The sequence below is a fragment of the Telopea speciosissima genome, chromosome 8 (assembly GCF_018873765.1).
Source record: "Telopea speciosissima isolate NSW1024214 ecotype Mountain lineage chromosome 8, Tspe_v1, whole genome shotgun sequence".
NCBI lineage: Eukaryota > Viridiplantae > Streptophyta > Magnoliopsida > Proteales > Proteaceae > Telopea > Telopea speciosissima.
Genome location: NC_057923.1, coordinates 5,521,187 through 5,537,291, shown reverse-complemented (window position 1 = coordinate 5,537,291; position 16,105 = coordinate 5,521,187). Strand labels below are relative to the sequence as shown.

Here is a 16,105-nt window from a genome sequence, read left to right as displayed (position 1 = left end):
GTCTTTGTCCCATGAGTCTATCTCTGTCCTCCCCATTTGAAAAGACACTTCTGCCCCCTTGTTTTAAGGAGGATAGAGATAGACACATGGGAGTGCTGGCGTAGTACAGAAAACTGCTTCCCAAAAATAAAATAAAAGAAAGTTTTTGTCGACTGTGGATGAAGAAAACATCAATATGTTCAAACAGTCATAATTACTCTCCTTATAAGACGAAAGGTTAGTGATGTCATCCCCCATATAAACTGATGACCTAATAGGAAAATTATGGAAAATCAGTAGATTTTATTTGTTCCCAACTCAAGAGTTGGTAGTCACTAGTGTTTGAAAAATCATATCAATTCGGGCCTATTTGGATTAGTTCTGAGTCTTTTGACCAATCCGGATCGGACCAATCCTATACAGAAACTAGATTCTGGATCAATTCTGACCAATCTCTAAATTGGAATTGGCCAGGACCAATCCAGATCCCAATTCTTGTTTTTTAAACCCTAGTAGTCCCAGTCCTATTTGAGGACCACAATATCTGTCCCTTTGTTCAAGAATTGTGAGTTAACTACTAAGGTAGGCCACTTCATCGGAAGAGGAGGGGAGGAAAAAATTTAGACTAAGGTTTAAAATAAGAGTCTTAATTTATTTATTTTTTGGTAGAATTGTTTAATGGCTGAAGGTTACAATATTGTGCTGTGGGTGAAGCACCTTGACCTTCATGAACTGTTGCAATACTTATAATCCTTTTTGTTTAATTTTGAATTTGTTTAGAATTAATTTTGTAACTCTTAAATAAATTGGTCAATTGCATTACACCACTCTATAGTGTATTAAGAATATGTAACCTTCTTTTGAATTTCATTGTCTTATTCCTTAAAGTTCTTCGAGTAATAGGTAGAAGAAAGTTTTTAAATTTTTTGCAAGTAATTTATCATTGGGCAAGAGATCTGGTCTCTATACAAGCGTCTGGGCCAATGGGTGAGCACGTCTGGGTATCTACCCAGGGGGCAGAGGCATCATCTCACGGTTCCTTATGAGAGGGTGTAGGAAACACCACCTAGTATAGATCTTTTTCTCTTTTGACCATGGGTTGTCATTGTGTGAAATGACAAATTTAACCCTTTATAAAGGAAAATTTGTGTAAACTAAGATGACAAAGAAATATTTCATCAAAAAAAAAAAAGGATGACAAAGAAATAAGGTTACAAATTATTTGTCACCTAAATGGATGTCAATAAGAAAATTTTGTAGCATCCCTTGAAGTTTGATAAATTCCAAAGGATTATTTCCATATTTCCCTACGTCTTAGATTTCCCAAAAAGAAAAAGAGAAGGATAGGCACACCATCTGCATGCAACAAGCTAGCGGGCGACACCAATAGGAGCAAGGGAAGGGAAATCATATAGAAGGAGCACGGGGTCAATTCAAAGGTTGGGAAGAGAGAGATAGACACATCGGGCACTAGTTTGTGGTACATAGGCGGTGTGCCAGCCTTTTCTCTTCAAAAAATTTTACCATATTTTAAACCTATTTTGCACGTTTGGACAAATATTTGATTCCATCATGTGATAGATGGGCTTGAAATTTGGAAACTTGCTCTTCATTCCATCCATTGCTCTAGACCCTTTTCCAATAGGTTCTCTAGAGTATTTCCCCCTAATATCTATCTATGCTCTCTCAAAACGTGGTGAAGAGCCTTGTTTTAAAGTTGATGGCATTATTCGATCCTTCAGTGACAAGTCTCATTGAATTCCAGTGGATTTCGGATGAGATATGGATATTTGAAGATCCAGGAGCTCAAAAATGGAGATAAAACCCCTTAACCAATAAAAATAATGACTAATTATTTTAAAATGGTTTTAGTTAATTCAAATCATGTTAATGAGAATAAGGAAGAGTTCCAAATTGATTGGGATCTACCTAGCCAAGTTTTAGCTGAATCCGAACTACAAAATACATTAAAACATGAACAATTCAGTAAGAAAACGCTTATGGCCCGACACTTGATGGGTATAATTGATATCGAGATCAACTCAGCTAATGCTCGCCCTCATCATCGGCTCAGGCATATTCCATGATGGCTCCGTCGGGCTCGGGTTATAATTAGGTACTAGAATCGGGCTTTAATCGGATTATGGGATTATTTAAATCTAAAAGGACTTTACATGAAGCAGCCAATTAAAATTTAATATTTTAAATTTACAAAAAGGTGTACCATATTGCGACCTCTTTTCTGTCTTTTCCCATTAAAATTGAATATTCCAACCGTTTGAACATGTCCGATTCATTAGAAATAGTGCAACTTGTGGTGGCCCATGATATAAATTTAAGCTCAAATTTGAATGAAAATAGATATTGAACATTTAATTGGGCCAGCCCAACAGAAATTTAATGTCATAAAATATACCCAATACATTAGTATGTCTTTCAATAGGCCCAGCCCAACAAAAAGTTAATGTCATAAACAATTACGATAATGTAAACAGATTTGGGCCAATAAATCAAACAGGGTCCAAGCCCGTAGCAAAGAAGTTTTCAAGTTAAAGGGTCTAAGCTAGGTCGGGCCTTGAATCGATCGGTCTGGTCGGGTGCCCGACAAGCTAGGACTCCACACCGGGACCCCCCGATTATTAAGCTAGGCCTGGCCTGAAATTGACACCCCTAATTTCAGGTCAACCAGATTTTGATTGATTTATTTATTTTGCCTTAGAATCTTTGAAAAAACAAAACTTTCAAACCATAACTCCAAATTTAATCATTAAGGTTCTATTTGTTACGGAGTAAAATTTTACCTGACAATTTTCCTTAAAAAAAGTTGACTTATAACATTTTATATGTATACAAGTTTTCCAATATTTTTTTTTAATGAAAACAAATATTAAAAAACTTTTCAACATGTATAATTTTACATTTACAAAATAAAATTTACCACGTAAAATTTTATAATATTGAAAATACACGGAAACACAAAGTTTATACCAAGTTTAAGGTCGTTTGACCTATATACCTTCAATCTACTCAACCTTCTTACTTCTTAAGGGTATTTTAGTCATTTCATTTCATTTTCTTATACCCCCATGGAATGATACAAAATTTCAAAAAATATGTGTCCCACACATTGCTATAGGACACCCATTTATCATAAAATTAGGTGAGATAGGGACTAAATAAGACCTCCAAACCTAAAACTGTGTAGGAAGATTATCTCCTCCAGATTGCTGATCGGCCAAATTCCCCAGTTCCTCTAATAGGGGGATGGTGGACCCCACCTGGGTAGAGTGTTTGGGCATGGGTGGAGAGGTCATTTTCAGCCCCCCTTTGTTAGAGGAACTGGGGAATTGGCCGGGCAACCAACTGGAGGTGATAAAGATCCGTGACCCACACATTGCTATAGGATACCCATTTATCATAAAAATAGGTGTCTACTATTACGTATACTGATAAATTGGAGCATGGTTTGAGGGATCGGTATTGGCCGAGACTGATTCCAATATCGATCCAATCCGATCCAGTTGTACGGATAGGGGTAAAAATGTAAAAAAATAGTTTTTTTTTAATTAAAAAAACAGGGACAAAAGTATCATATTTGCCCGAGTTTGGATGATCGCGATCCGTATCGGCCGATCCGATCTGATCCAGCCTATACCGAGATCACGAACCATGCACTGGAGAGACAATAGAAAGAAAAAAAAAAAAAAAAAACCCCAAATCACAAAACTCCTAAAATCGATTCTCTTTCCCTTCGGTCTTCCACTCTTCCCATTTTGCACCGTTTCCTGCAATTCCTGCAAATCATCCTCAAATAAAAAAATAAAAAAATAAAAAAAAACCAGTTGAAGACTCAAGGAGATCTGAAGTCCCTAAACCCCTTCTCTTTCTCTTCGGCCTTCCCACTCTGCGCCGTTTCCTTCAACTCATCCCCAAATCGAAAGAAAAAAGAAAAAAAAAAACTCAAAATCTGAAGTCTGAAGGTGAGATTTGCGAGAATCGTTGAACCATTGCGGCTCTGAAGGCAATTTGTGGCTGGTAACAGAACCCTCTGCGGCTCTGCTAGTCTGCGCCCCTCTTCCTTTTGCAGTATACTCTGCTCTTTCTTCATTGTTTCTTCTACAAATACGATAGGCACATGGTCGACATTATTGATTTTTATGTTTGGTAGGAACCAAGAGCAATCAATATCCCAATTTTGAAAATCTAAAAACAATCACATTATTGGTGCATTTAAAAGGCATTAGTACTTCTGCGAGAAATGAGCATGCTTTAAAGATTCAAGAATGGATCTGTCTTCATAAGCTTTGTGCCAACTTCTTTCATGATCTGGATGCTCTGTATTGCTTGTTGGCTAGGTTGCAATAGAACTTGCTGTCTACAATCTTTAAATTAAATTTATGTACTAAAAGCCTAATTTTAGGGTTGGAATTGATGTTGGATGATATTAGATATTTAGATGATATATATTAGAAGTTTGGATTTTAGAACTTATAATTGTTGTGGAATATATTTCATTAATATGGTAGACTTGGGATGTCTGGATATTCCAGAGTTCGGCTACTTTCTACGCCGTCGGGCAAAAACATACATGGGCTCTATATCTTGGAAAGGGAAAGCAAGGTTTGAATAGTATGGAGAAATACAAGTTATAACAGGGCTCCTTTCTTATTTTTCCTCCGTCTGGAGTGTGAAGATTTTTTCCTCCGTCTGGAGTGTTGACGGCTGTTCTTTTCGGGTGTGTTTGTTTCTTTTTTCTTTGAGTGGCATCATGATCCCTGCCCACCTACCACTACCCCCGAACACTGCTCCTTCTCCGCAAATGGACGATGAAGGGACTGAAGAGGAGGATACCCTAATAGTAGATGATGAGTTGGAAGACTTGATAGAACACAGTGAATCTCTCACTTTAGTTGGGCGTATTCTAGCAGGAAGGCGATACCGAAAGCAAGCGGTTACAGAGGCTTTGATCAATGCCTGGAACACTTCTGCTCCAGTTATTGTTTCACCACTGCGTGTGGATACCTATTTGTTCAAGTTTGAACACCCTATGGATCTGACTAATGTCCTTAATGAAACACCCTGGTCAGTTGCAGGGAATCTAATAGTTCTGGAGCGATGGAAGGCGTCAAAGAATTGGACTTTCGACTACACGGAGATATGGGTTCAACTACATGATATTCCAACAGAACTGCACGATCATGGCTTGGTTGCAAAGTTGGTCTGTAAGGTGGGAGAGGTGTCCAGATTGCTCTTCATTAGTGGAGTTAGAGGAGGACAAAAGTTATCCTATTTTCGTGCTCGCATTAGAATGGATATCACTAAACCTTTGAAGAAATTTCTGAAGATTAAGAGAAGAAGTGGGGTTGATCACATGGTGGATTTAAGATATGAAAGGTTGCCTTTATTCTGCTATTTCTGTGGTAGGATTGGTCACGATGAACTGAGGTGCAGGGTGGCGTTCGAGGCTGAAGAGAATCATAGGTTACTGCATGGATGTGATCGAACTTCCCCCTGTCCGGAATTCTTGAAGAAACAATTCCCGCCATATCTAAGGTGCCCTACACCTGACGCTCGCCTTATTGAAGAAGCTGTTATTATTCTTCCAAAGGTGATGGTTTCTCCGGCTGCTCATCGCCGACAGGGTCATCCGTCTCAGGCGACGGCTGGTAGGGATCGAGAATCGGGTAATTCTCCTCAAAATCAGGAAGTAAGGCCTTATCCTCAATCCCCCATTTCACGCCTCAATCCAAGCCAATCTCATCCCTTCTCTCCCTTTAATAATGGGCAAGTTTCCCTCTCTAATAATTTTCAAACGATCCAGAATAATCAACCTTCCAATTTTGAGGTGGATCCCACCTTTTCTTCCATTTTAAATATCCCACCCCTCCAAACCGTTATCCCTTCTCCCATGCACGCCTCAGATTCTCATAATAATCCTATTTTTTCTATCCTTTCTCATCTTCCTCAGACCCCAGAAATGTCTCTTGCTGTGTCGACTATCCTCCCCCATCTCTCGGGATTTTCTCTTTCCAATCAAGCACCAAATTCTCAAACCCCAACCACCCACCTTATCCCAAACCCGGCGAATGAGATTTCCATTCCAAATAAAACCCAGTTAATTGATCCAAGGCAACCCATTACACCTCACCCGATTGTGGAGGACCGTGTTCAACCATCCAAGAGGTTGAGAAGCAGTGAAGGTGGGTCGAAGAGTATTGGAAATGGCCAAGATGATTCTTTTTTAATGTCTACCCCCGTGGAGGCTGGAGAGGTCCAGCTCCACGGGAGACAATGAGGCTCATTGGCTGGAATTGTCAAGGGCTGGGGAGACCCTCGACAATTCGTGCTCTGAATAATCTCCTCAAGGCTGAGAATCCAGAAATTCTCTTTATCATGGAGACAAAAAGCAAGGAAGCTGTTATTGATAAAGTTAGAAGAAGGGGTAATTTTCAGAACTACATTACAGTGGACCCTGTAGGGGCTTCAGGAGGTTTGGCGCTTCTGTGGAAGGAAAATGTGAACTTGTCGGTTATTGTGGCTGATACAAACTTTATTGATGTGGAGGTAAATTGTCCACATGCCCCTCCTTTCTACCTCACCTGTGTCTATGGAGACCCAGTCCGTCATAGAAGGAGAGCGAGTGGGATAAAATTACGGCTTTAAACCATCATAGAAGCCGGTGGTTATGTTTTGGGGATTTTAATTCCTATCTTTCTTGGCATGAGAAAGAGGGGGGTTCTAGGGGTGCCTCCCACGATGGTGAGATCTTCAGGGACTTTCTTCACAGCTGTGAATTCTTCGACCTAGGATTTAATGGTTCCATTTTTACATGGAATAATAAAAGAAAGAGGGATGCTAATATTAGAATAAGGCTCGACCGAGCCCTTTGCAATGCGGCTTGGAGACAATCCTTTGAGGATACTGCTGTGTTTATTAAGCCTGCTGTCTGCTCCGACCACTGCCCTATTATGGTGGACACTGAAGGAGGAAGGACTAGGGGGAAAAGGCCTTTCAGATTTGAGTCCATGTGGACCATGCATGAGGATTGTAAAAATGTGGCGCAAAAAGCTTGGTCTATTCCTGTTACGGGACAAGCCTCTAAGCAGACGCTGTTGAAGATTGCTCATTGTCAGGAGATGTTTAGAAAGTGGAATGTGGAGGTTTTTGGGAATATTCACGAGAGCATTAAGGCTTTGAAAACTGAATTGGCTCATGTTCAGGGTTTACCGAGCTCCTTATACTCTCAAGAGAAAGAAACCGAGCTTCAAAAATTGCTTGACACTCAATTAGAGAGGGAAGAGGAAATGTGGCGCCAGAAATCCAGGGCGGATTGGCTCAAAGGTGGGGATAGGAACTCCTCTTTTTTCCATGTTACCACTCTGAGGAGGAGACATCGAAATAAAATTTTAAAGCTTAAAACATCTACGGGTGAGTGGTCTACCTCTCCTACTGAAGTTACTAGTATTTTATGTACTTACTTTCAAGAGCTGTACGCTTCTGAGCCTATAAATAATACTGCTTTGAATTCGGTCTTGGATGTTGTGCAACCTATAGTGGGTGATGATATAAATAATATGCTGTGTTTGGTCCCTAGCAGTAAGGAAGTTCATGATGCACTTTTTAGAATGGCCCCGCTGAAGTCCCCTGGGCCAGATGGACTACCCCCCCTTTATTTCCAAAAATATTGGGAGGTAGTAAAAGATGATTTGGTGGCTCTAGTTGAGGAGTTCTTTATTACAGGTCATATCCCTAAGGAGTTAAATAAGACTTTTATTTGCCTCATTCCTAAGGTAAAAGCTCCTGAGAGTGCAGACCAATTCCGGCCTATTAGCTTGTGCAACATCGCCTTCAAAGTCATCACCAAGGTTATTGACCGATCACAGTGGGGTCTTGGACCGATTGATTTCGCCCTCCCGATCGCTTTTGTTCCTGGCGGGTTAATCTCCTGATAATATTATGGTGGCGCATGAGTTATTTCACTACATTAAGAAGCAGGAAAAAGGGAAAGAGAAATACCTGGCTCTAAAATTAGACATGAGGAAGGCCTATGACAGGTTGGAATGGAGTTTCATTGAAGGTATGCTTCTTAAGTTGGGTTTCAGTAGAAATTGGGTGCAACTTGTTATGACTTGTATCACTTCAGTTTCTTATAGTCTTCTTGTTAATGGGTGTATTAAGGGGGCTATTTCCCCATCTAGGGGAATCCGCCAGGGGGATCCAATCTCGCCTTCCATTTTTATTCTCTGTTCTCAAGCTCTTACAGCTATTATTAAGAAGGCTGAAATGGAGGGTAATCTCAAAGGGGTGAAAGTTCGTCATAGAGGCGAACCCATCACCCACCTCTTGTTTGCTTGACATTATTTACTTTTTGCTAAAGTTGATTTACAGGAGGTTAACTCTCTAAAGGACTGCTTGGATCTCTACTGTAGTGCTACAGGTCAAGCCATTAATTTTCATAAATCCAGCCTTATGTTTAGTCCAAATACTCATGAAAGAATAAAGAGATGGTTTGCTAGAATTCTTAAGGTGAAGCATGGCGATGGACCATCAAAGTATTTGGGATTACCTACACACTTTGGGGTAACCAAAAAAGAGGTCTTTGATGATATCAAGGAAATGACTCTTAGTAAACTCCAAGGCTGGAAAGGGAAGTTATTGTCTCATGTTGGAAAAGAAGTGCTACTTAAAGCAAGTAGCTCCTATGGCAAACTATGCCGCTTCTCACTTCAAGCTTCCTTCGTCCTTTCATGACTCGGTGAAAAAGGCTTCGCTAGATTATTTTGGGGTGACTCGATGAGAAGCAAAATTCATTGGATGTCCTGGCAAAGGTTGTGTAGACCTAAATCGAGAGGTGGTTTGGGCTTCAAGGATTCTAAGCTTCAGAATCGTGCTTTGCTTGCAAAAGCTGCTTGGAGGTTGTGGTCTTCTCCGGACAGCCATTGGGCGAAGTTTTTGAAATCTATTTACTTTCCTCGTTGTGACTTTCTGGAAGCTAAAGAAGGAAATCACCCTTCTTGGGGTTGGAGGAGTCTTCTTGTAGGCCGTGAGGTTCTCCTAGAAGGTCTGATATGGAGAGTTGGGGACGGTTCCAAAATAAAAATTTGGGAAGATAGGTGGGTTCCAACCTTACCAAGTGGCAAGCTTCAATTTCAAAACCTGGAGGATTGCAATTTATTGTATGTGGCGGATCTTATCGACCATTCAAATAGGAGATGGAACCTTGAGTTATTACAAGTCGTGTTGCACCCTTCGATCTAGTCAGGTGTCTAAAATTTCTTTGAGTTACTTTGGTGGAGAAGACAAGAGATTTTGGGGAGCTTCTAGAGATGGTCGATTTTCGATCAAGTCGGCTTATAAAATGCTTGCTAGGAAGGAGGAGGAGAACCTTGCTGCGAGGGCTTCCACGTCTAGAAGCCATAAATGGGATCATATCCCTGATGTAGTTTGGAATAGAATCTGGTCTATTCAATCCCTTCCTAAAATCAAAGCTTTGCTGTGGCGCTCTTGTAATGAAGCTTTGGCTACTGGAGCGGGGCTTCAGGCTCGTCATGTGAACATCGATCCAAGCTGTTCTAAATGTGGTTTTCAGCCTGAAAATGGTGACCATATTCTCTTCGATTGCCCCTTTGCTCGAAATGTTTGGTTCGGTAGTCCTCTTCAATTCTCTCCTCCTGAAAGGCCGAGCTTGGTGGATTGGATTTATAGCTGGAATGTTTGGTTCAAGCAAGATAAAAAGATGGCTCGAGAAGCTATCTCTAGAGCTTCTTTCATTTGTTGGTACCTTTGGCGTGCCCGAAATGAGCAGGTGTTTAATGGCAAGACTTGGGATCCATCAGATGTGCTTCAAATGGCTGACAAAGCTTTCGTGGAGTTTTCTAATGCTGTCCGATTTTCAGGGGGTGCTTCAAACTCCTCTTCGGTTGGCTTGGGGAACGATAGTTCTCATCGATGTTCTTTTTGGACTCCCCTGCCAATGGGCTCGGTTAAAGCAAAGCGTGATGCGGCTTTCCTTCTTGAGACAAGTAGGGGAGGACTGGGAATTATTTTTAGAGACCATTCTGGTGCTTTGGTTAAGGCTCGTTCCATCCCTATTGTTCTTGGTTCGATCATCCAGGGAGAACTGTTGGCGATTCGTGATGCTCTACTTTTGGCTTTAGAGCTGGGATATGATAATCTTGTGGTGGAATCGGATAGCTTGGATGCTATTCTTTTTGTTGAGGGGTCAAAGTCCCCAGGGTGGGAAGTGGAGGACTTAGTAGTGGACGTGACTACGCTAAGGACTTCTTTTTCCTCTGTTATCTTCTCTTTTGTTCCTAGGGCTATGAACTGTGTCTCGGATGCTCTAGCAAGGAAGGCGCTGTCTATTGGGTACATGACAGATTGGCCAAACTCCATTCGGTGGCTTCAGGACCTTTGTGTGATTGATGCCACTGGTTGTACTCACCCCTCTCATCAATAAATTTCCCGTTTACCAAAAAAAAAAAGAATATATTTCATTAATGTTGGATGTTTAGTTGTTTTAGACATTAGATGCAGGTATTTAAGTAATATTTCATCATTATAAGAATATACTGCCATTTTTTTCTCCTTTTTTTGAAAGTTACGCGTTTGAAATGCGTACCATTCTCTGCTTATTTGACCTTTTTTTACTGTACTGTTTGTTATTTTACATCGTTTAAAACGTGTTCCGTTGGATTCCCTTTTTTTTGCTTTTGTTTGATATCTCCCAATCCCTCTCTTCCCTTCGGTCTGTACATATTCTAAAACAACCCAGATCGTTTTTACAGCCTGTGGATAGCATAGCTAGACATGCTAAGATTACTCAATCCTCAACTAACTGCATGAATACTCTTGTTAATATTATGTTTAATTAAGTTTTACTTTATTCACCGAAAAAAAAAAAAAAACTATGATCAAAAGTGAGAGAACATTAGGCAAAGGGGGAGAGAATGAGAGAGGAGATTTTGATTCCGAACCCCATGTCCCCAACACCACAGGCTCCCATAGCCCCAGGAAGAAAAAATAAATTAAAATGAAAAAGATATCAAATTGTATTGAAAACAAAATAAGGAAATCAATATGAAATTATAAATAGGAAGATAATAAATATCAATTAGCCAATTAGAAGAAGAGAGAATTTGAAACTCTAGGGATAATATATTGATGTAGTGAATGTGTTCAATGGCCAAGAATGGGAGAGGAGTTAAGTCCCACATCGGTCGAATAGTGTGCAATAATTTTGCTTATGATCTTGGAAGGGCCTCTCCCCCCTGAATCTCGGGCTTTTGGATTGAACGTCATTATATATTCACCAAAGGATTGCCCTCTCAAAGGTTTTCTATTTTTCTATCCAAGCTAACGTTGAAAGATTGCCCCCATTAGACATCTATGCAATGAAGGAAAACTCATTGTCATTGCCATTTATGCAATGAAGGGAACTTCAAGCTCATGTTGTTGATGCTTTTCTATTGTCTTAATCCATTGGGATTATAATTGGTACATTGGCTCGAGTGTTACTCATCACATGGTGGTTGACTTGTCAAACTTATGTATCCAGTGGTTCCAACTTGGCTCTCTTTCCTTTCCTTCCCATCTTCCTTTACATTTTTTTGTTTTTTTGATAAAGAAAGTTTATTAACGTTGGAACAATGTTCCAGACCAATCAAAGTACAAGGGCAAAGAGATACAATCCAGAAGGGTGAAAAACCAAGAAAAATCCTGTTGAGCATTGGTTCCAAAAGACGCTAAACAATCAGCAACTGAGTTAGCTTCTCTAAGAAAATGAAGGTAAAAGATGCAGTCGAACGCCTAAGAGTAGATGCGACAATCTTCAATGATGGTACTCCAAGGGGGTGCTTTCCTTTACATCCTCATAATATCTTTTTGTGTTTCCTCTATTGTTAAAAAAGTTGTTATCAGTTTCTTAATTTACTCGTGATAATATTGTTATTTTGAATTTCATCTTTTCAATTTCCTTATTAAGGATCAAGAGGCAAGAACAATTTTGCTCCAATGATCACTTAACGACGGATTCTATCCCAATAAGGATGCCTCAAGTGAGACTCCACTGCCTTCTTTGCTTCTTCATCCTCCCCCTCACTCTCTCGAAAAGCCCTCGAATTCTCTTGAAAGGTTGAATAAGTGATGAGTCCAGAGCAGCTCCCCTTACATGAAGGTTTTACATATGGTTCACGACACTTCTTTTTCTTTCACAAATGCCCCTTGAAACTAGGGCTGCAACAGTGTTGGGTTGGGCCAGGCTTTATAGAACCCTAGCCCAACCCTAAGTCCCTTAGCTGGACCCAGGCCCGACCCAACCCTGACTCAAGGTCAGAAAATCCAACTCTGACCCGCCCTTAGGGTCGGGCCGGGCTGACCCTGATTGGCCTTGATCATGGGGAGGGGGAAAGAAATACATGGGCTGGGAAAACATTATCAATTTTACATAAAGAAACACTATAATAAAATGTATTATATCACTTATTGTCTTCATATATAATCTATTATATAAAAAAATGTGGGTGATATTTAAAGTTTATAATGTATATATTATATCAATATATATTTTATAGTATAACTTAAATTAGGGTTGGGCTGGGCTGGGCCGGGCCAAGCTTAGCTCAAGACCTCAACCCTAGCCCAACCCGACCCTAACTCAGGACCAGAAATTTCCATCCCTGACCCACCCTCAGGGCCAAATATCTCAGCCCAGGCCCTGTTCGGGCTTAGGGTGGGCCAGGGCGGGTTCGGGAAACTTGCACCCCTCCTTGAAACACTCTTCGTGGTAGTATGTAGGAGCATTTGTAAAAGGACACATGTTGTTACAAAATTACACGTGAAGCCTTCACATACAAAACTGATCCAAGCTCTTATTTGGTTTTCTATCAATGTCAACTCAAAATCAAACCGAGCCAATTTTTTTTCTTCCAAATATTCAAAGTAGAAACAAATCGATTTGGTTAAGTTTTTGACGTCCGGTTTGATTTTGCTATTTGGCTTTGATAAAGTATTTACACCCTTATCCATTGGAGGTCAATTTGGTATTGGAACTGGGAACCACCGAACCAGACCAGAATCGATCCATTAAAAACAAAAATCGTCCCACCCATCAGTTTTGTTGCGATGGTCTGGTTTTAGGCTTTGGAATTGATTACTTTATCGGGATGGTTCGACATCGATCCGTATAAACCGGCAGTTTCAATACGGTATAACCGATGAGAACAAATCCGGGTTGGAACCGCTTGAAGTCTTGAACCAATTAAAAAAACCGGTTTGTGGGAAACCAATATAAGAGCGAAGAGGAGAGGCCAACGTTCCAAACCCTTCCCTCTCCCTAACCTTCCCTGCAACTGAGGCAGCGCCGCGGTGAATGCGAGTTTGCGACCGGCTGACATCTACTGGAGCCCGAGTCCCCGTCGACATCTTCGCCGGAAAAGGTCAGAAACTGATCATTATCTCTCTCTCTTTTTCTCTATATTCCTCTCCGGATTAAGCAACTGAGAAACTCTCCGGCATTAGGGAAAAAAAAAACAACCATAACGGAACTGATTAGGAAGCAGAACAGAGTATGTGATGATAGGAATTGTACAAAAATAGAGGAAATCAATTAAGTTCATCCAAAAAAAGACAAAACCAGAATTAGGTCAGGTATAGAGAAAAACTCATCTCACAAATTGCTTATCAGATGAGGCTAAAATTTGAATCAAAAGGTCCAGAACTCTAAATCTGGGAAATTTTGGAGAATGCAATGAGTTAGTAAACCTGTTGCGGGATGGATTGAGCACTTGAACTGACGACAATGAAGAAGCTGAATCGATTCCCAAAGTGAGTTCGGTGCCAACACTTCTTCCAAGGTGATTCGTGGTAAGATTGACTTCAACTAGGCTGGGCATCGACCAAAAGTTCAGAACCTCCCTGGAATGTACCCCTGAAGCAAATTGTCCAAGAGAAAATTTAGCATTAATAATTATGTAATACGTAGTTAGGTAATCTCAATAAGAGAAAATTGTGGGTGGAGGAAAAGTATAAATGCTATCCCCCGCATATAGTATGAAATTGATAATAACCCCCACTGTCCCCGATAGCCTCTGCACAATGGAGGAAAAGTACACTCATCTAGGGTCATAATTCCTCTGCTCCCCTACAATACAAAGTTGATAATACTCCTCCCGATACCCTCTGCACACCATCCGAACCCCTCGGTCAAGGTAGAAGGAAAACTGCCTCCATCTCAATATGTACTTAAGAGGTAGATTTAAACATGAAGTGGAAACAGGCCATTGAGGGGTAAACTGTGCATTTAAAAAGTAGTGTGAGGAAAAGATATGAAAGCTTGCTTTATTGGGTGAATCATAAAAGAATTATTTCATGGTACACTTTGGGTAAATATAAGTTAAGTTTAGGTGACCGACAGAAATTACACTATGAAAAAATGTTTTAAAGTTGAACCAGAAAAGGGAAAAGTTTCTCTAATAAGTGTCCTGCCTGGAAAAGAATCCTTAACAGAGATTAATGTGCTAATTTTGACCGTTAGATTTCTTCAAATCTTATACCAATTTTTTTTTTTGATGAAATCTCATACCCAAATTTATTCATATGTGCTTCCATGTAGTGGCATACGAAACTCCTTCGGTGCCTCAACTATTTAGCCCTACATATTGCAAGACCCTGCCATTCCCTTCCAATATTGGCCTTGTGCTATAGGGAAGTAAACCAATTCAATAGCTTTTCGACTTGTTGTACTCTGATGATCTTATCGAATTATTAGAGGACTTTTCAACTTCTTTTGTCTGAAGGGAAGTAAATGATGTATATTGTGCAATATTATCATTTTGCGAAATAAATTTAAAAAAGAGGGGAAAAAAAAGGAAATCTGTGGTTAACAATCGATGCTAACGTAATACAAAAATAATTGAATGATTTGCAATGAGATAGAGACAAGCTTCAATTGAACCTGAAATTGAGGCAAAGCATTAGTCCTCTTTATTATCACTACTCCTTGCCGCCTTGTATAAATAAAAGTTGATAGAAGTATACAAGGAGCTTTCATAATTCTCCTCAGTCTCTCTGATTGATTTTTATATTGTCTTTACAAATTCATTGTCCCATCTAACATTCTCTGAGAGACTCTGTTATTACGTACTGCATTTGTGTTGGAATAACAAAGCCCTGAACCATGTGATGCAGAATGATCACCAAATAGGGCTTATTTCTTTAGAAATAGGCCTAGGGTTGAGTTATATACATGTTGGGCCTTTGTTCACAAGGGTTTTTTATGTATTAGGCCACTTTAATGAGCCTAAACTAGGGGCATATAGGTTGCATACGGGATTAGCCCAATACTTAGTTTATTTTCCTATTTTTAGATTGAACCGGTTTAGAATTGGTTGCATCCAATTGGTTCAATTGGTCCAATTTAAGTGAAGTGTTCCTATTGGTCAACAGGTCCTTATATCCTATTGGCTAACATGGGATCTACTTTAAATTAGTTGTTTTTAAGTTAGATTCTCTTATTTTAAGTTAGTAGGGGTAGTTAGGATATTTTACTGTTTTAAATTAGTAATTTGATTGTAATTAGATCTCTTCCACGATTTTAAGTGAAGAGGAGGTTAGAATGTATTAGGATTTGGCCTTAGGCCTTTATTATAAATAAAGTGGATCGTGGGAGGCTCCCCCACATTGAGATTTGAAATTAAAATACAGAATTCGTGGCTGTCTTGCTGTTGCTCTTTGCTCTTCAAGAGTGTGTGCATCCTTGTGGGTTATCAAGGTGGAAGGGTGGGTGGAATCCTGCAACTCTTTACGCCGTGACGGCTGGGAGGTTTTCTTTGTGAAGGTGGTTCTATCCTTCAATGTTAGATTTGCTGCCGTGGATATCTGCTGTAAGTCTAAATTTAAATTTCTGTTTCCATTCCTCTTTCCCCCCATTCGATCCCTCTTGTTTTTCTACTTGAATTTCTAAACCCTAGATCATCTAAGTCTTACCCAGCCTTTATCCTACATCTGTGTTTCACCAAAATCAGATCACAGCCTTCCCAAACCAACCCCTCCACTTGACCAGACTTGCAGCCCATTCTGACCAGTCCAAAGCCTAATTTCTGTAACCCTCCATTAGTCATTAAACCCT

At 40.0% G+C, this 16,105-nt stretch overlaps 3 protein-coding genes across 3 annotated transcripts; all 3 read left to right on the top strand.

The window, feature by feature from the left end:
* The first annotated feature begins 6,270 nt into the window (after positions 1–6,270).
* Positions 6,271–7,928, top strand: LOC122671183. The gene is made up of 2 exons (XM_043868287.1): positions 6,271–6,543; positions 6,705–7,928. The coding sequence occupies exons 1-2, from the start codon at positions 6,271–6,273 to the stop codon at positions 7,926–7,928; spliced, it is 1,497 nt and encodes a 498-aa protein (XP_043724222.1).
* Positions 7,929–8,013: 85 nt separating this feature from the next.
* LOC122671182 lies at positions 8,014–8,730 on the top strand. The gene is made up of 2 exons (XM_043868286.1): positions 8,014–8,289; positions 8,368–8,730. Exons 1-2 carry the CDS (start codon positions 8,014–8,016, stop codon positions 8,728–8,730), a joined length of 639 nt encoding a protein of 212 aa, XP_043724221.1.
* A 607-nt stretch (positions 8,731–9,337) lies between these two features.
* On the top strand, positions 9,338–10,438 carry LOC122671179. Its single transcript, XM_043868282.1, has one exon. The coding sequence runs from the start codon at positions 9,338–9,340 to the stop codon at positions 10,436–10,438; it is 1,101 nt and encodes a 366-aa protein (XP_043724217.1).
* Positions 10,439–16,105: the final 5,667 nt, after the last annotated feature.